Source organism: Hyla sarda, chromosome 9 (genome assembly GCF_029499605.1).
Source record: "Hyla sarda isolate aHylSar1 chromosome 9, aHylSar1.hap1, whole genome shotgun sequence".
Taxonomy (NCBI): Eukaryota; Metazoa; Chordata; class Amphibia; order Anura; family Hylidae; genus Hyla; species Hyla sarda.
The window spans coordinates 97,718,491-97,738,189 of NC_079197.1; the positions used below are offsets into that span (position 1 = coordinate 97,718,491).

Here is a 19,699-nt window from a genome sequence, read left to right on the forward strand (position 1 = left end):
AGGGAACCGAGAACCAGATTTAGATCCCAAGGGGGAGTAGGTGATCTGTAAGGCGGAGCCGCATGAGCCACGCCTTGTAGAAAAGTCCAGATGTGAGGATCAGAAGCCAGGGGTCGTTGAAAGAGAATGGAAAGAGTCAAAACTTGTCCTTTAATGGAACTGAGAGCCAAACGTTGTTCTAGCCACGACTGTAAAAGGAAAGAAGTCATGGGAGAGAAAATGTAACTGGAGAAAAGGAGTTGGATTTGCACAAACGAAAATAAAACCGCCAAGTACGGTGGTAAATCTTTGCAGAAGAGGGCTTATGTGCCCTGATCATAGTGCGAACTACCTGGGGAGATAATCCCCTGGCTCTTAGAAACGCGGTCTCAACCGCCACGCCGTCAAATGCAGCAACTGTAAATTGGGATGGCAAAGAGGACCCTGAGAGGGAAGGTATGGACGAAGTGGGAAACGCAGTGGCACATTGTCCACCAGACGAAACACAACATGCCACGCCGGTTTGGGCAAATCCGGAGCCACTAGAATAGCGGGAACGCTCTCTGCTTTGAGTTACCTCAGGACCCTGGGAAGGAGAGGAAGTGGATGGAAGAGATAGGGAGGGTAAAGTGCGACCAGGGGATCACCAGGACGTCCGCAGCTAGGGGCAAGGGATCCCGGGTCTTCGCCACAAAGCGAGGAACTTTCTGGTTGAGGCGGGACACAAAGAGGTCCACGTCCGGAGTGCCCCAGGAGGTTGCAGATTCTCAAACACTCCTCTGTAGAGACCACTCACCGTGGTCGGCCAAGGAGTGACTGAGAAAGCCTGCCTCCCAATTGTTCACTCCTGGTATATGACTCGCTGAGATGAAGGGAACACAAAGATCCTTCTATGGGCGGAGCTCAGAGACCTCGGCCATCGCTGCTGAGCTGCGTGTGCCGCCCTGATGATTGATATACGCCCCAGCTGTGGAGTTTTTCTGATTGGACACGAACAGGATGTTCTGGAGAAGGTGCTCCAATGGCGCAGACAAAGATAGATTGCCCTGAGTTCAAAGTTGTTGATGGGGAGAAGGGCTTCTCAAGAGGACCAAAGGCCCTGGACCGTCTGGTCCCTGAAGACTCCTCCCAAGCCGCTGAGACTGGCATTCATCATGATGAACTGCCAGTGGAGGGGCAGAAAGGATCGTCCCTGATGAAGAGGGGACTGGATCCACCACAGGAGGGACCGGCGAGTCTCGAGAGCAAGGAGGATCCTGCGATCGAGAGACAGCTGTGATCTGTCCCACGAGGACAGGAGAGAAATTTGATGAAGTCTGTAATGAAACTGGGCAAAGGGAATGGCTTCCATGGCCGATACCATCCGACCCAGGACCTCTATGCAGAACCGATTGGAAACTGGAACAGGACGCCGAAGCAACCAAACTCCTGATAATAGAGTAAGACGTTTGTCCAGCGTAAGCTGAATCCGTGCAGACGCCGTGTCGACCTGGAGTCCCAGGAACATCAGGGACTGGGTAGGATTGACTTGTCCTGATTGACCATCCAGCCGAAACGGGACAGGGTCTGAAGTATGAGACAGAGACTCTCCTGATTCTGGGCCCTGGTTGGAGCCTTGACCAATAGGTCGTCAAGGTAGGGGATCACTGATACACCCCGTGCTCGCAAAAGGGCGATCACTTCCACCAGGACCTTGGTGAAGACCCTCGGAGCAGTGGCCAGAGCAAAAGGAAGGGTCAAAAACTGAAAATGACCCTCTGGAACTGCAAAGCAAAGCAAACGCTGATGCGCTGGAAAAATGGGAATAAGGAGGAAGGCATCCCGGAAGGCCACCGAGGAAAGAAACTCCCCTTGATCCATGGACACCACTGCTGAACGGAGAGACTCCATATACGGAAATGATGGAGGAGTAGGTGGCGGTTGAGGAGCTTCAGATCCAAGATCAGGCGAACAGAACCCCCTTTCTTGGGGACCACAAACAGGCTGGCATAGAAAACTGAAAAAGCTCCTTGGGAGGAACTGGGAAGATCACTCCTTGACAGAGAAGGAATTGAAGCGCGTCCCAAAAGGCCCCTGCTAAAGAAGAGGAACTGGGAGTGCAGGAATTAAAAAAAATGCTCCCTTGGAAAAGAAGCAAACTATCAGATAGCAGTTGGAAACGACAGCTAGGACCCAGGAGTCCTGCACGTGGGCAGATCATACATCCCCGAAGAGTGACAAACGCCCTCCAACCCGATAAAAATCTACAGGTGGGGGCGTCCCTTCAGGCAGAGTGAGGTTTACGGGTTCCCGATTTGGCCGCGAACCGGCCGGAACGGTTATCCGATTTCCAGAAAGGATGGCCTTGAAAGAAGGAGCCTTCTTTCCTGTGAAGGTGCCCTACTGGAGCCATAGGACCAAAAGGAGGTCGACTTCCATCAGGAGTCTGTACTGCAAGACTTATGTAGTGGTAATAAAGGAACTCTTACCTCCAATCACCTGAGATAATCTCATCCAAACAGTCGAAACCCAGTAAAAGGAATCTCCGCAAGAGCTTTCTGGGAAGCGGCAACAGCGTCCCAGGCCAAAACTTAGCCCCGCCCACTCTCTGCCAGCAGAGAAGTTTCGGCAGCAAAGTCCCATAATGAAATGCCGGCATGCCGCCAAACTTGTGAAGAGTGAAACTGGGAGAAGGAGATCCGTCGGCCGCACATGGACAGCGCTGCCGACAGAATAAACTCTGGAGCTCCGGTCGCATCGCATAAGATGCGGCCGAAGCGAAAATACCGGTGCACAGGCAGGCGTTGAATACTGCGAGAGGTGGGGAAGGAATAAAAAATAAAATAAATAAATAAAAAAAAGTCCTGCACCACTGAAAAACATCCCCAACATTCAGAATGGCCGAGCAGGGGTTTCCCTAGAAAGAATAAAAAAAGAGTGGGCTCCAAATAGGGGGACTGCAGAGGTTGAGAATCCAGAAAACCTGAAAGAAAAAGGGAGATAATACTCGCCTTGTCCTCAGAAAACTTACCTAATGAAGTTTTCAGTCCGCTATGAAACACCTGTATCATGCCGGGCTGAAACAGCGAGACGAGCAGGGAAAGAGGGAGGACCCAGAGGTAAAACCCCAGACACTGACCGCTGGTGAGAAGGGGTTGAAAGTACATGACTCTGTCTGTGCCCATTCTTCGCAAATGGGGAAACAGTGAACGCTATGTTCCTGAGACCCCACCTGAAAATAGAGAAAGAAAAGGGAGATAAAATCCTAACTATACATCCCTAATATCAAAAATAAGAAACCAGGTCTGGAGAGCGCCAGACCTCTGTCTGCTTCCTATAGACACTAAGCTAAAAGCGGATTAGCTCAGGTGCCTGTGGGCGGGTATATCCTGCTGAGAGGGGTTGACTTTTCTTGTTGCCTAGTGTCAAGCCTCCTAGTGACAGCCAGCAGCATATACCCGATTGAGAAATTTTATTTTTAACAAATGCATTTTAAGACATGCTAATATCTAAGTAATGCAAAGTGATTGATGTTTAACCCCTTAAGGAAGCATGGTTTTTCAGTTTTTGCACTTTTGTTTTTTCCTCCTTCCCTTTTAAAAATCATAAACCTTTCAATTTTCCACCAAAAAATCCATATTATGGCTTATTTTTTGCGTCACCAATTCTACTTTGCAGTGACAGTCATTTTCCCCAAAAATTCACGGCGAAACGGGGAAAAAAAATTGTGCAACAAAATCAAAGAAAAAATGCCATTTTGTAACTTTTGGGGGCTTCCGTTTCTACGCAGTGTATATTTCTGTAAAAATTACACCTTATTATTCTGTAGGTCCATACGGTTAAAATGGTACCCTACTTATATAGGTTGGATATTGTCGTACTTCGGAAAAAAATCATAACTACATGCAGGAAAATTTATACGTTTAAAAATGGCCGCTTTTGACCCCTATAACTTTTTTATTTTTCCACATACAGGGTGGTATGAGGACTCATTTTTTTGTGTCGTGATCGAAGTTTTTATTGGTACCATTTTTTGTTATGATCAGACTTTTTGATCACTTTTTATTAATTTTTTAATGGTATAAAAAGTGACCAAAAATACGCTTTTTTGGACTTTGGAATTTTTTTTTACGTGTACGCCATTGACCGTGCAGTTAAACTAACAATATATTTTTTATAGTTCGGACATTTACGCACGCAGCGATACCACATACGTTTATTTTTATTTAGACGATTTTATTTTTTTTTTATGGGAAAAGGGGGGCGATTCAAACTTTTATTAGGGAAGGGGTTAAATTACCTTTATTTACACTTTTTTTTGCAGTGTTATAGCTCCCATAGGGACCTATAACACTGCACACACTGATCTCTCATGCTGATCACTGGCGTGTATTAACACGCCTGTGATCAGTGTTATCGGCGCTTGACTGCTCCTGCCTGGATCTCAGGCACGGAGCAGTCATTCGTCGATTGGACACCGAGGAGGCAGGTAAAGGCCCTCCCGGTGTCCTGTAAGCTGTTCGGGACGCCGCAATTTCACCGCGGCGGTCCCGAACAGCCCGACTGAGCAGCCGGGTTACTTTCACTTTCATTTCAGAGGCGGCGGTCAGCTTTGATCGCCGCGTCTGAAGGGTTAATACAGGGCATCACCGCGATCGGTGATGTCCTGTATTAGCCGCCAGGACAGACCCCGATATGACGCGAGGACACCGCGTGACCCCGCGGGAGCCGGTGGAGGACGTACATATACGTCCTTAGTCGTTAAGGGGTTAAATGGGTACTGTCAGATACAAAAACGTTTTATATGTTGTTCATCTTGGAAAAACATTAACTTTTCTAATATACTTCATAAGAAAGTTGTATTCCCTTTTTATAGAAATCATGGCTTTGTCCAAGCTGAACAAGCAAGGACAAAGTCCAGTAAGGGAGGGTGGGCTAGCACTCCTCTGCGCCCTCTCCTGCCCGATAGCACTCCACTGTGCTCTCTCCTGCCATAGGACAGGAGAGAGCACAGAGGAGTGCTATCAGACAGGAGAGAGCACAGAGGAGTGCTAGCCCACCCTCACTTACTGGACTTTGTCCATGCCTGTGCTTCAGCTTGGACAAAGCCATGATTTCTAGAAAAGGGAAACAACATTTACTTATGAAGTATATTAGAAAGTTTAATATGTTTTGCCAACATGTACCACATATAAAAAGTTTTTGAATCTGACAGTGCCCATTTAAGTCAAAAAGGAAAGTCTTAAAAAGTAATTTAACTATTCCTATTGCCTATATGGTTATATTTTTTATACTCCTGGCATGTCCCAGTGATATGTTATTGCTGTACTAAGCAGTGTGGGCAATCACTGTAGTAGCAAAAGTTGGTATAAGTTCCGCACTTGAAATACATAAAAATACTACACTAACATGTAAAATTTGTGCTAGCCTATTAGGCTTCCTTATGAACAAATGTAAAGAGCGTCTGACAGCGATCATATACACGGACATGGAGTGTCTGAGAATTAGTGGGCACTGACTATTTCCTCACCTATTTTCTCACTAACTTTCCTGGTAACATCCTGTCAGTAAAACTGGTGCTTCCTGCTATTGTGTTACTTTAAGCCCTTTCTTCAGGGCACATTAACGTCTGTAATCCTGGCAATGCTCTGCTTACCATCTTCTCTTCATACTCTGGATCCACTTCCTTCTCAGGACGCTGTGCTTTAGGTGGAAGCTTCAGTTGGAAGGGAGGATCATTTTTCTAGGACAAAATAAACATGACAAATAGTTACACACAAGATGTATGTATAAAAACACACTAAAACAAAACATTCCGTCACAAAGCTTCTGCAGAAAAAAAAAAAGAAGCCGTGGTAGATGGAACAAGGTAATATTCTGGTTCTGGACATTATATAGGTTCATGTGTACACTCATTAACAAAAAGGATATTAGAATTAAATTCAACTTTTTACGTGTGAATATTATGATGATATATGTTAGTGATTCGATTATATATTATAATAATCATAGAGCAAAGTTACAGTGATTTGATTAGTCACAAACTTCTTGGCTCGGCAGTTGCTGACTTTAGCCTGCATAAATTATTTCAGCTTTCAGGTGCTCCGGTGGCTGGAAAAGGTGGATACAGTCTCGGAGAGAGTCTCCAGCCCGCCGCAGCACCTGAAAGCTGAACTAATTTATGCAGGCTAAAGTCAGCAAATGCTGAGCCGCGAGGTTCATGACGAATTGAATCACTGTACCTTCACTCATCTCTAACCACTATAATGAAATGATAGGTTTATTGGGGAAAACTGAATGGAGGCTCTAGAACTCTTTGGGGCTACCGCTAGCATGCATACAATATGAGATATGGTTAGGCATGGAGGCATACAGGTTCCGTATAGCATCTTGCAGAACATTTGCCCACAGATGTTACAGTTTGGCCTGAAGATCCTGCACAGTAATAGGTTACTAAAGTTGGCTCAACAAATGTTTGATTGGTGATAAATCTGGTAGTTAGGCATGACATAGAAGCATTCCTGGTAAACCCTTGCCAGTATGTGTATATGAGCATTATACTGTTGACAAATATCAGCTGGAAGCCCTGCCACGAGACAACGTTATTCCTGTATGTCCTGCAAATATTGCAGAGCTACTAGTGTAACTTGTATCACTACTAGGGGTGATCAACGGTCATATGTGATGTTTTCCAGGTCATCATATCAGCTGTTGGGCCAGTGTGATGCTACACAGTAAAGGCAGGATTAAAGTGCTCACCATGAGGCCACCATACTCAAACCAAACCATCTTTCGATCCTAAAAAGAACCTGGATTTGTTGATAAAAATATTGTTTCAGTCTGTAGCAGTCGAGGTTCTCATTTGCTACACCACTGCAAACAAAGAGAGACATTGGCTGGCTGTCAATGGCAGGACACAATGGTGACACCAAATTTACTTCTGCTAAGTACCTGGAAATAATCCAGGCAGAAATACAAGTGTGTCATAAAAAGGTGCCATCCTGGGCCTACTGTAGATGCTACTCGCGCTTGTTGGCGAATCAAACGATCATATTTATTGGTGCTGTTCGAAGCTTGTTGTGTGTGTTCCAATACGTAACCATTGATTCCAACACCAACTAACAGCTTGGCCAGAATGGCCTAAATGGCGGGTAATTTGTCAAAATGACGATCCTACTTTACTTTTCTTAGCTCACTAGGGAAAATGTCTGCGAGTATGTTGTAGAGGCATGCTTTAGTAGTCAATGATCTCTAACCAAGAGTTACACTACCAGAAAATAACCTCGAAGAGCCTTTCAAAATCCACCTGAAATCTGTGTGGAACCTGGGCCACAATATCTTCAATGGGAAATCTGCAACCATGTGCTGCTTCAAGAATTGGCATGTCAATTCTTGAAGAGGATTTCATGTGGAGTTATACAATTGCACTGAAATTCTATCCCAGATCTGATTTGACATGGCTTTTTCCTGAAGAAATTGTACTCGTTCATTTACTCAAATGTGACCACACTCAAACAGAAAAAGCAAAAACGGTTGAAATGCAGGAAATAGCCAAAAATAGGAATATAAGTCCGCACTGCCTCCCGCACACTCAATAGAATCTTGCATCTACAGCTAGAGTCCTTAAAAGGGGTACTCCGCTGCTCAGCATCTGGAACAAACTGTTCCGAACACTGGAGCTATTCGTGACACAGCCCCGCCCCCTCAATGAAAGTCTATGGGAGGGGGCGTGAGCCGTCACACCCCTCCCCATAGGCTTGCATTGAGGGGGCGGGGCATGACTTCACGAGCTCCTGGCGCCGGCTCAAGCGTTCGGAACTGCTTGTTCCAAACGCTGAGCAGCGAAGTACCCGTCCACAGCGTCTACTCCCTTCGGTTGTGCTTAACCCAATATAAATTTCTAGTCTGAAGTCATGCAGGTGGCATTCACCGGAGTAGAAAGAGATACTTTAATTCCAATAGCAGTGAGGTCATAGACGTACAGAATGGTTGGCGTACTGCACAACTAGTGCTTACTCATTCATCTGACCTATATGAGGTCATGAGGAATCATTATTTGCCCAAAATTCTATGTGCCTATGACCTTATTATTGGAATTAAAGCATCTCTTTCTACTCGGATGAGTGCCACCTGCATATTTTTTTCAGATTGGAAGTTACATGCAGGGACAGTGATTGAAATGTGTAATGCATTTGGTCACCCACAGAGAAGTGCTTATCTTGCTGGCCCTATTGGTCTGGGCATCGGAGCTTGCAATTTCACACTCTAAAGCCAAAACCAGTTTACTTATTCTGTAGAATTCAGAAGAAAAAGAACCGGGAGGCAGCGCGTCGTGTGTTACCCTCCTGTGTGGGGGATTCAGAGTATACTTGATCTTAACACACCAAGGGTTTAGTTTGGATGGACGCTCACCTTAAGAAAATAGAGAATGTGCATATCACCCCTTGTTTTGGGGAACCATATAATCCAAAAGAAGCTGCTCCGCCTAAGTGGTCACGGAGAAGGTGCAACCCAGCCCGTCAATGCAGATGCTACATAATAAAAAGTAAAAATAAACACACACACACACACACACACACACACAATCCAGGCGCTGCTTCATTCACCAGAAATCCAAAAGAAAACAGGATTGAGATTAAATATGCAGGTTTTATTGAAAAGACAATATAAAACAAAATAAATATGGACAATTACGTGTTTCGGGGTCATCTACCCCTTCCTTAGATTGTCTAAAGGACCACTGTCACCAGCAGCTATTTATATGCTGAACAAGATGGAGGCAAGTAAGGTCAGGGGGCGGACAGGTGTGATGTCATCATCCTTAGTAAACCACTTTCAGGGTGTATTCACACGTACAGTATTCCGCACACATTTGAAGGGCAGGATTTCAAGCTGTGTTCAGTCATTTAGTTTACATTTAAATCTGCAGCAGAAAATCTTGCGCATCAAATCTGCGAAGAATACTATATGTGTGTGAATAGACCATGTGTGAATAGACCAAACAGCCATATTAGTACAATAGTGCATCAACATCGTAAAACATTCCACAGAAACAGTATTACATATAAATGAAGACTAGAATTCATAATCATCATAGAAGAAATATACATAATGCCAGAATCCGCATCCCAGTAGTAAATACCGGAAGTGAAACTGTCGGCAGAATCAGAAAGAGGCTGCGCTGATGTTAGTAAACAAATAGCCAATAGCAGCCGCCAAGCTCCGCGATCAGAGCGAGATGGGGACTCGCAGCAGCACGGTATCTAAGGAAGTGACTCCCAGTGTGGACACGTGAGGGTGACAACGTGAGGGCCGTTCCACGTGTAATTGTCCATAATTTTCCTTTCAATAAAACCTGCATATATAATCTTAATCCAGCATTTCTTGGATTTCTGGTGAATGAAGCAGCGACTGGATATGGTGGTTTTTTCCTCTCCATACTTTACTGTTTCCAAGTAAAATCACTTCAGAATAAGGATAGTTCTCTTAGGTGGCACTACATGGTATAAGAAAAGTCATGCATAGAGGTTACTGGATGGGGTGACAGTGTCAAAGAGCTGCATTCTACTTTTTTACTCTTTCCATCTGCTCTGATAAAGAGACAGGGGTCCTAAGAGAAGTACCTACCTCTATGATCCATATGGCATTATAGGACATATGATAAAGCTGTGTTTGAATACAAATTCATATTTTGCTATTAACAATTGGTCATTACTAACAGGTAATGTGTTCATTGTGTTTAGAAGGAAAATATTTGCATAAACCTTGTCATCGTGGAAGCAATTTTTGGATGTTGAGCAACATTTTCCACCTAAAACAAATAGGTTGGGACAGTAGATAGTTCTGCATACTGGTCTTGGTTTGGTGAGAAATCCAATAAATAGTATGATCCAGCAAAAGGTTGCAGTTAAAATAATGTCCACGCACGGCGCTCCAGCTCTCCTCGTGCACAGAGCGGGGTCAGCACACACCCTCCATTCATCTTTATGGGAGAACCAGAGATACCCATGTACTGTACCTGGTCGAGACAAATATATGGTGAACTGATTGTCCTTCCACTTCCGTATTATGGCCCAACAGTGCTCACTTGGATATTCAGAAGCTTAGAAATGCGCCTGTAACCCCTACCATTATCTTTTGCAACAATAAGGTCTTGAGACAGCTCTTTGCTTTTACCCATCATGAGATGCGTCTTGTGTGACACCTCTGTAGGCCATCAGCTGTGACTGAACCAGATAATATTAAAATTTGCACTGTGGGGGCTGGATTGCTTTTTAATTACTGAGATTTCAGCTGTTCTCTGCTTTCCATGCTTTTTTTTGGCACCTACCTTTTTTCATGGGTTCAATACTTTTTATCTGTGTCATTTCACATTATTAATCATAATTTAATTTCTAATCTTATTTGTTTGGGTTTCTTTGTATTTATGGATTACTTGAGTTGTTACCAAAATGTCATGTCAATAGCATCTTTGGAAATATATTTAGTGAGAAATGGCGATGTGTTGAGTAGGGATCGACTGATAAACACGATTTTGGGCATTATCGGCAATTACCTTTCCGATAATGCCCCGTCCCCGCACCGCCCCCTTCCCCCCATTGCTTCCCCCATCCCCGGTTTTATAATTACCTGTTCCCGGGGCCCACACTACTTCTGGCTCCTGCTGCGTCCTGCGTTACGCTGTGCGCAATGACGAGTGACGTGACGTCACCGTCAGTGCGCACAGTGACAGTTCAGGAGGACGCCACTGGAGCCAGATGTAGAGTGGACCCCGGGAACAGGTAATTATAAAACCGGGGGATGGGGGAGGCAATGGGGCCATGGCGGTGCTGTGGGGGGGTGCGACGCGGTGCGGTGGGGCGTTAGGGGGCGCAGAGCGGTGCGGCGGTGATCGGACTCAGGACCCCCGGACAGGCAGGGGGAGAGAAGCGGATGGTGGTGGAGGTCTATGGCACCGCAAAAGCCGCTGCAGTTCATTGATTTAAAGCGCCCGCTTTAAATCAATGATCTGCAGCGGTGTTGCGGGGGGATAAATAGCCGATAACTTATACCGGAATATCGGTATAAGTTATCGGCTATAGGCCCTAACCTCCACCGATCATCGGTATCGGCCCTAAAAAAAAAAACGATATCGGTCGATCTCTAGTGTTCAGTACTTTTTTCACACGCTGTATATAGTGATGGCGGCGTGTGTGGTGCCAGGCAGATGTTGTTACCCTAGGGACAGATGGCATTAACCCCTTGTATTCGTGAGGCCAGGGCGTGGTTTAGCCTATAACCACCCGAAGGTATACCGCTGGATCCTGGGCTAGGCACAGGGGCAATAAAGACTCCGACGCCAAGTTACGGACAACAGTAGCTTTACTGAGGGAAGACAGTTGGTAAAGTCTATACAGTTCAGCCAGGGCCCAAGGAGGTGTCGCAGAGACCTTAAGGGCTTGCTGGGACTTTTAGTAGGACTGGTCAATTGAATGAAGACCACGCTGACTTGACAGATGACAGTGACTGACTCGACTCATAAAGCTGTGACTTTAGCTTACTTGATTTGATGGTGGCAGTGACCTTGACTCAAGGTCACTCTTGGGATCACCTGGTCACTGGTACCTCCTGGGTAACAATCACATGACATATCACATGGTATAACTCTTAAAAGCAACATTACATTTTAGAACACTTTACATGGTAAAACATTTACAATGGGGAAACAAGTGCAGAGGGCCTTGGGGACACTGAAGGAGGCTGCCTGACAAGACAGCAGGAGCACAGGGTAAGACCTCCAGTACTGGAGCCCCACAATATTATAAGGAGGGGATTATTTACAGCAAGGGTGAGCTATAATGAAGTGTGCATCTAAAGTAAAGTAATACCGTATTTATCGGGGTATACCATGCACCGGCCTATAACACGCACCCTCATTTTACCAAGGATATTTGGGTAAAAAAAGTTTTTTACCCAAATATCCATGGTAAAATGAGGGTGCGTGTGTGCGCGTGTATACCCCGATACACCCCCAGGAAAGGCAGGGGGAGAGAGGCCGTCGCTGCCCGCTTCTCTCCCCCTGCCTTTCCTGGGGTCTAGAGCGCTGCTGTCGGCCCTTCTATCCCCCTGGCTATCGGCGCCGCTGCCCGTTCTGTCCCCCTGATTATCGGTGCCGGCGCCCCATTGCCGGCGCCGATACCCAGGGGGAGAGAAGCTGCGCCGACAGCCAGGGGGAGAGAAGGGGCAGAGGCACCCATTGCCGGCGCCGCTGCCCCGTTGCCTCCCCCCCATCCCCGGTGGCATAATTACCTGGGTCGGGTCCGCGCTGCTGCAGGCCTCCGGCGTGCGTCCCCGGCGTCGTTGCTATGCGCTGAACAGCGCGGCGCATGACGTCAGTGCGCCACGCCGTGCATAGCAACGACGCAGGGGACGCACGCCGGAGGCCTGCAGCAGCGCGGACCCGACCCAGGTAATTATGCCACCGGGGATGGGGGGAGACAACGGGGCAGCGGCGCCGGCAATGGGTGCCGCTGCCCCTTCTCTCCCCCTGGCTGTCGGCGCCGCTTCTCTCCCCCTGGCTATCGGCGCCGGCAATGGGGCGCCGGCACCGATAGTAAGGGTGACAGAACGGGCAGCGGCGCCGATAGCCAGGGGGTGAGAAGGGCCGACAGCAGCGCTCTAGACCCCAGGAAAGGCAGGGGGAGAGAAGCGGGCAGCGACAGCCTCTCTCCCCCTGCCTTTCCTGGGGGTGTATCGGCGTATAACACGCACACAGACTTTAGGCTAAAAATTTTAGCCTAAAAAGTGCGTGTTATACGCCGATAAATACGGTACTTACACAGATGTCAAAGTTGCAACCTAGATCCATAGATTAAATCAGAAAAATGTGATCTAGGAGGGTCTTAGAAAGTGCTGGTTCTCAGCTTGCCTTTACCACAATTTAACAACAATGGTTAGGGTGAAACCACATGAGCTGTTGGCTCCACGTGACTGAAATGCAGCAGCCAAAGTCTGCATAGCTATGCCAGCAAAGTTCCATTGGGTGCTACATTTTGTCCATGCATGGCCCATAGTTAGTTTGGTTTCACTCTCAGGCCACCTGCACACAATGTTTACAGCTAGTATTGTAAAAAATACATGATAAATATTGTCCAATTTTCCTGGAAAACAAATTGTCTATTTTTTATTTTTATTTTTTTTAACGGCTGGAAATAACAAAAAAGCTACTGTGCTTCCGTTAGTTTTATGGCCATAAAAATTGCAGTAATAAAATCAATGCTGTTTTACTATTGAACTCCATAGAATACTGAAAACTGTTTTATAGTGCAAAGAACAGGCAAAAATGCAGTGTGAACATGAACCTGGATGTTTTATTATGACGGATGCTACCAAGTAGACCAATGGAAGCTTTATGGACCAACAAAGAGGTCTGTGCTATTTTATCCAGCAAACAAACCACATGTCACGAATGAAGAGCAAAATTACACACTTTTAACCAATGTCTGTTATATGGGAGTCTAAAGATTTGTTTAACGTATTCAGCGGGTCCTATCCCAGTGCACACATTAAAAAGATTTGGCTGTGCAGATTTAGGCAAAGCTCTCTCAGTAGAATCCTGGCTGATTAACGGAGGAGGAACTCTATTCTCCAACAACCCCCCACAAAAAAACAAGGAAAAAAACAAAAAACAGTCATGATGGACTTTATTGTTCCCATGAGTAAAACTCGCATGGTTTCTGATGTAGAAACCAACTTATGTCTTACAAAATGCATGGATGTGGGGGGGGGGGGGGGGGTAATTGATCAGTGAAAGCAATCTGATAATTGCTTATCAAGGACCTCTATGGGGATTAAAAAAAGAAAAAAGTTTAACCCCTTAAGGACCAAGGACGTACTGGTATGTCCCGAGTCCTTTCCCTTTCTATAACGAGGGGCCACGACGTGGCCCCGCGTCATAGCGGGTCGGGCCCGGCCTCTAACAATGGCCGGGACCCGTGGCTAATAGTGCGCAGCAGTCATCGCGGTGCAGCGCGCTATAAACCCTTTAGACGCAGCGTTCAAAGTTGAACGCCGCATCTAAAGTGAAAGTGAAACCATGCCGGTTAGCTCAGGGAGCTGTTCGGGATCGCCGCGGCAAAAGTGCCCACAGGGGGAACGACCCACTGGCAGAGTGGCCCCAATGCCACTCAAACCACTAGGCCCTTTAATTTTCTAGCAGCCTCCCAGTCTGACTGGGAGCACATGGTAAGCGAGCTTTTACACCTTGTTCACATTGGTGTGGTGCTGTGCGGCGTCCGTTGCTGCAGCGGCGCGGTGTCTGTGAGGGGGTGCAGCCCGAGCAGAAGCACAATGAGCATCAATTGCTTCTGCCTGCCAGGAGTATTATTTGTTGACCTGAACAGTAATGGGGAAGGGGGGTGTGAGCATAAACTCCCCCTGCCCGACTCCACCTAATATGCAGTCTGTGCTCCTATGGATAAGAGCTCTCCAGAGAAGCATCCAGTGCCTCCTCCTCACTAGACATGGCTGTGGCCCCCAGCACTGAATGGTACCTGTTAGCAGGAGGAGCCCCTGGGGGCCTCAGAGTTCTTACTTCTTCTAACATCCCTTCTCCAGGAGTTGATGGTTGTAGAAACATGACATCTGAAGACATCATCGACACATTATCAGTGGGTGGGGTGTAGTGTGAACCCTGTGATCATGTGACCAGGAGTGATTCTGCAGGAGGCATATGTGTGATGAGAACATGTGACCAGTGACCTTAGAGGTAAACGTTTTCACAAGAACCCAAGGATACAACCAAGCACACAATCAACTCTGCTACATGTGCATGACCTGTCACACACACTCAGCTCTGCTATATGTACATGGCAGGTCACGCACTTAGCTCTGATGTTTACACATGATCCATCACTCAGCTCTGCTACATGTACATGACCTGTCACACACTCAGCTCTGCCACCTAGTGCCTATCTCAATATTATACATTGCCCCCCCCCCCAATAAGTGTTTTAAAAACTACATTATATAGTGCCCCCATGAGTGCATTTAGCACTGCAGTATTATGCACTGCCCCCTCATAAGTGACTTTAGCCCTACAGTATTATGTGCTGCCCCCTATAAGTGACTTTAGCACTACAGTATTATGTGCTGCCCCTATAAGTGACTTTAGCACTACAGTATTATGTGCTGCCCCCCTATAAGTGACTTTAGCACTACAATATTATGAGCTGCCCCCCATAAGTGACTTTAGCACTACATTATTATGAACTGCCCCCCCATAAGTGACTTTAGCACTACAGTATTATGTGCTGCCCCCTATAAGTGACTTTAGCACTACAGTATTATGTGCTGCCCCTATAAGTGACTTTAGCACTACAGTATTATGTGCTGCCCCCCTATAAGTGACTTTAGCACTACAATATTATGAGCTGCCCCCCATAAGTGACTTTAGCACTACATTATTATGAACTGCCCCCCCATAAGTGACTTTAGCACTACAGTATTATGAACTGCCCCCATAAGTGACTAGCACTACAGTATTATGCACTGCCCCCCCCCATAAGTGACTTTAGCACTACAGTATTATGGACTGCCCCCCTATAAGTGACTTTAGCACTACAGTATTATGTGCTGCCCCCTATAAGTGACTTTAGCACTACAGTATTATGTGCTGCCCCTATAAGTGACTTTAGCACTACAGTATTATGTGCTGCCCCCCTATAAGTGACTTTAGCACTACAATATTATGAGCTGCCCCCCATAAGTGACTTTAGCACTACATTATTATGAACTGCCCCCCCATAAGTGACTTTAGCACTACAGTATTATGAACTGCCCCCATAAGTGACTAGCACTACAGTATTATGCACTGCCCCCCCCCATAAGTGACTTTAGCACTACAGTATTATGGACTGCCCCCCCATAAGTGACTTTAGCACTACAGTATTATGGACTGCCCCCCCCCCCATAAGTGACTTTAGCACTACAGTATTATGGACTGCCCCCCCCCCATAAGTGACTTTAGCCCTACAGTATTATGGACTGCCCCCCCCCCATAAGTGACTTTAGCCCTACAGTATTATGAACTGCCCCCCTATAAGTGACCTTAGCACTACAGTATTATGGACTGCCCCCCTATAAGTGACTTTAGCACTACAGTATTATGGACTGCCCCCCTATAAGTGACCTTAGCACTACAGTATTATGGACTGCCCCCCTATAAGTGACCTTAGCACTACAGTATTATGGACTGCCCCCCTATAAGTGACCTTAGCACTACAGTATTATGGACTGCCCCCCATAAGTGACCTTAGCACTACAGTATTATGAACTGCCCCCCTATAAGTGACCTTAGCACTACAGTATTATGGACTGCCCCCCTATAAGTGACCTTAGCACTACAGTATTATGGACTGCCCCCCTATAAGTGACCTTAGCACTACAGTATTATGGACTGCCGCCCTATAAGTGACCTTGGCACTACAGTATTATGGACTGCCGCCCTATAAGTGACCTTAGCACTACAGTATTATGGACTGCCCCCCTATAAGTGACCTTAGCACTACAGTATTATGAACTGCCCCCCTATAAGTGACCTTGGCACTACAGTATTATGGACTGCCCCCCCATAAGTGACTTTAGCCCTACAGTATTATGAGCTGCCCCCCATAAGTGACATTAGCCCTACAGTATTATGGACTGCCCCCCCCCCCCTATAAGTGACTTTAGCACTACAGTATTATGGACTGCCCCCCTATAAGTGACCTTAGCACTACAGTATTATGGACTGCCCCCCATAAGTGACTTTAGCACTAGAGTATTATGAGCTGCCCCCCATAAGTGACTTTGGTGCTAGGTGAGGAAGAGTGGCACTCTGAGATTTGCTTATGTCTGCCAGGTGTATAATTTTTGGGGCCTGAGCAGGGATGGTAGATCGTGCGCCCACCAGAAAACCACACAACACCGACTCTTCTTTGACCCGTATACTTTTGCCGCGATTTTCCTAAATCCCGCAAATCATCACCATTTTACTGCGGTCAAGAAAATCACAGCAAAGGGCCGTGAATAAACAACTGAAGCCGGCAACCGAGAAGTGTGCCCTCCCCGTCTTCTGTATCCATACCTCCTCGGCAGCATCTGCCTCTTCCCGTGAGGTGGACGGCAGCTCTTCGTCAGTCAGCCCCTCCATCACCGCCACTACCTGACGTCTTCTATATTTCCCTCAAGCTGTGGAGTTTCTTCTAATACGTCACGTCCGACCTCCTCGTCACTTCCGGACAGTCATGTTCTGTGTACTGCGCAGCTTCAGTCCTCCCCCGGACTCACACGTCCTCCCGGCTGAGCCTCTGGCGGTCATATACAGACACTACTGAGGCATCACAGGCGGGACTGGGTCATGGTTCAGGGATAACCAGTAATCTATATGCCCACTGTGACACTCATCAGTAAGTGTACACAGTCCGCTCTGCTGTACCCTCTGTATACTGTAGCTAATAGGAGCAGCTTTAGCATTAACCCCTACCTGTCCACCAGAGAACCACATGCAGGCTGAGCTGAGGTTGTCTACACTGTTATCTCTGCTGTACCCACTGTATACTGTAAATGTTAGGCTGCATTCACACCACGTTTTTGCAATACAGTTCCCATATACATCTTCAATGTGAAAACCGTACGGAACCGTATGCATTGACTCTCCATTGAAAACCATATGCCAAAAGATGCATCAGGTTGTGTCCGTTTTGCATCTTGTAAAGTTTTGTCATTTTTTTTTTTTTTTTTGCCGTACCCAATAGAGATAAGCGAACTTACAGTAAATTCGATTCGTCACGAACTTTTCGGCTCGGCAGTAGATGTTTTCCTGCATAAATTAGTTCAGCTTTCAGGTGCTCCGGTGGGCTGGAAAAGGTGGATACAGTCCTAGGAGACTCTTTCCTAGGACTGTATCCACCTTTTCCAGCCCACCGGAGCACCTGAAGGCTGAACTAATTTATGCAGGAAAAGTAATCAACTGCAGAGCCGAGAAGTTTGTGACGAATCGAATTTACTGTAAGTTCGCTCATCTCTAGTACACAAAACCGTAGTCTACCACGGTTTTTGGTCCGGGTGAAAAACTGTATTAAACTGTATAAGTTTGTTTTTTTTTTAACATGGGAGTCAATGGGTACTGTACAGAACCATATGTGCGTACGGTTCCATCCGGTTTTCACCATCCGGTTTTTGACTTTGCACAGTTTTTTTTTTCTTGGAATTTCAATCAAACAAGTGAAACTTTATTCAAAATGGAGTGAAAAGTGAAAAACTTATACTTTTTTTTTTCTTAAACTCATGCAACCGGACATCATTGTTCAAACCGTATACGGTTTTTAACTGTATACGGGTTGAAATTTGTACACACGTTTTGATACAGTTTAGTCCGGTTTTGAGGAATCAGTTTTTCATCAAAAACCTGATACGGGAACTGTATTGCAAAAACGTGGTGTGAATGCAGCCTAATGGGAGCAGCTTTAGCATTAACCCCTACACACTCAGCTCTGCTGTACCCTCTGTATACTCTACTTTATCAGCTGTCTATCATGTAGAGCAGTGGTCTCCAAACTGGACTTCCAGACGTTGCAAAACTACAACTCCCAGCAAGCCTGGACAGCCGTTGGCTGTCCAGGCGTGCTGGTAGTTGTAGTTTTGCAACAATCTAGAGGTCCACACTTTGGAGACCACTGCTCTACATGATAGGCTACATTCCGTTAGGCCGTTATTTTAGAGGACTGTATCTGTGCAAAAGACAGCAGAGCTTCTTATGGGATAGTACGTCTGATATAGTAAAACACACTGAGTGCTGAATGCAGTAATGAGGCTGTTATGCTCACCTTTTGGGGTTGTGAGTTAGACACAACCACCTCTTATAGCGTGTAGGCACAGTGCAGCCACCCGGGTATCGGCGATGCGGAAACCCACGCCGATCAAAGGATACAATGGTAGAAGAAACTTCAAAAAAGGATCCGGGTTTCAACGGCGCAATCAAGATTTCACAGTACACGTTGAATTGTGAGACTGTTCATTTATTAAGCCAACAAACAAATGCGTTTTGAGACTAGCACTGTCTCTTTCTCAATGTCAAAATGGATGCCATTTTAACATTGAGAAAGAGACAGTGCTAGTCTCGAAACGCGTTTGTTGGCTTAATAAATGAACAGTCTCGCAATTCAACATGTACTGCAAAATCTTTGAACAAGGATTGCGCCGTTGAAATCCGGATCCTTTTTTGAAGTTTCTTCTACTATTGAAGCCAGTTATTTTAGGATTCCAAATAGCGGGAGAAAAAATAGTGCTTGCACCGTCTTTCTGAAAATGGCGGCACCCGAAGGACAACATTGACTATAATGTGGTCTATCGGGACCCATTATTGCCTGCCATGACCCGTCAAAATGAGGGCCGTCAAAATCCCCCAAGAAATAGTTTGACGGCCGTTATTGAAGGGGCATAACGGTAGTGTGAAAGGGGCCATAGACAGCTGATAATGGTAGCAGCTCCAGCATTAACCCTTAGCTATCCACCAGAGTGAGAGCCATGTGGAGACTGAATGAGGAAGAGAACGTGAACTAAGGTTTCCTACATAGGCAACTCTGCTGTACCTGATGTATACTTTGCACGTTAGACAGCTGATAATGGGAGCAGATTTATCATTAACCCCTACCTATCCAAAAGAGCGAGGACCATTTGCAGGCTAAATGAGGAAGTGAGTGTGAACTACACGTGTCTTATT

At 46.2% G+C, this 19,699-nt stretch overlaps 2 protein-coding genes across 3 annotated transcripts in view; one reads left to right on the top strand and one right to left on the bottom strand.

Annotated features, from left to right (window-relative positions):
* The window catches only part of SMARCA1 (SWI/SNF related, matrix associated, actin dependent regulator of chromatin, subfamily a, member 1), a 163,888-nt gene extending 146,670 nt beyond the window's left edge, over window positions 1-17,218 (bottom strand). Inside the window, exons 1-2 of the mRNA XM_056539097.1 lie at window positions 17,063-17,218; window positions 5,615-5,701 (exon numbers count right to left, since the gene is read on the bottom strand). Coding sequence (XP_056395072.1) covers window positions 5,615-5,701; window positions 17,063-17,128 — 153 coding nt within the window. The 5' untranslated portion in view covers window positions 17,129-17,218. The remainder of the gene's footprint in view (window positions 1-5,614; window positions 5,702-17,062) is intronic.
* A 35-nt stretch (window positions 17,219-17,253) lies between these two features.
* GAB3 (GRB2 associated binding protein 3) overlaps window positions 17,254-19,699 on the top strand; it is a 266,527-nt gene continuing 264,081 nt past the window's right edge. The window contains exon 1 of one of the 2 annotated variants that reach the window (XM_056539100.1): window positions 17,254-17,384. The gene's annotated coding sequence lies outside the window, so the exon portion shown is untranslated. The remainder of the gene's footprint in view (window positions 17,385-19,699) is intronic. The other variant, XM_056539102.1, reaches the window with a different exon arrangement.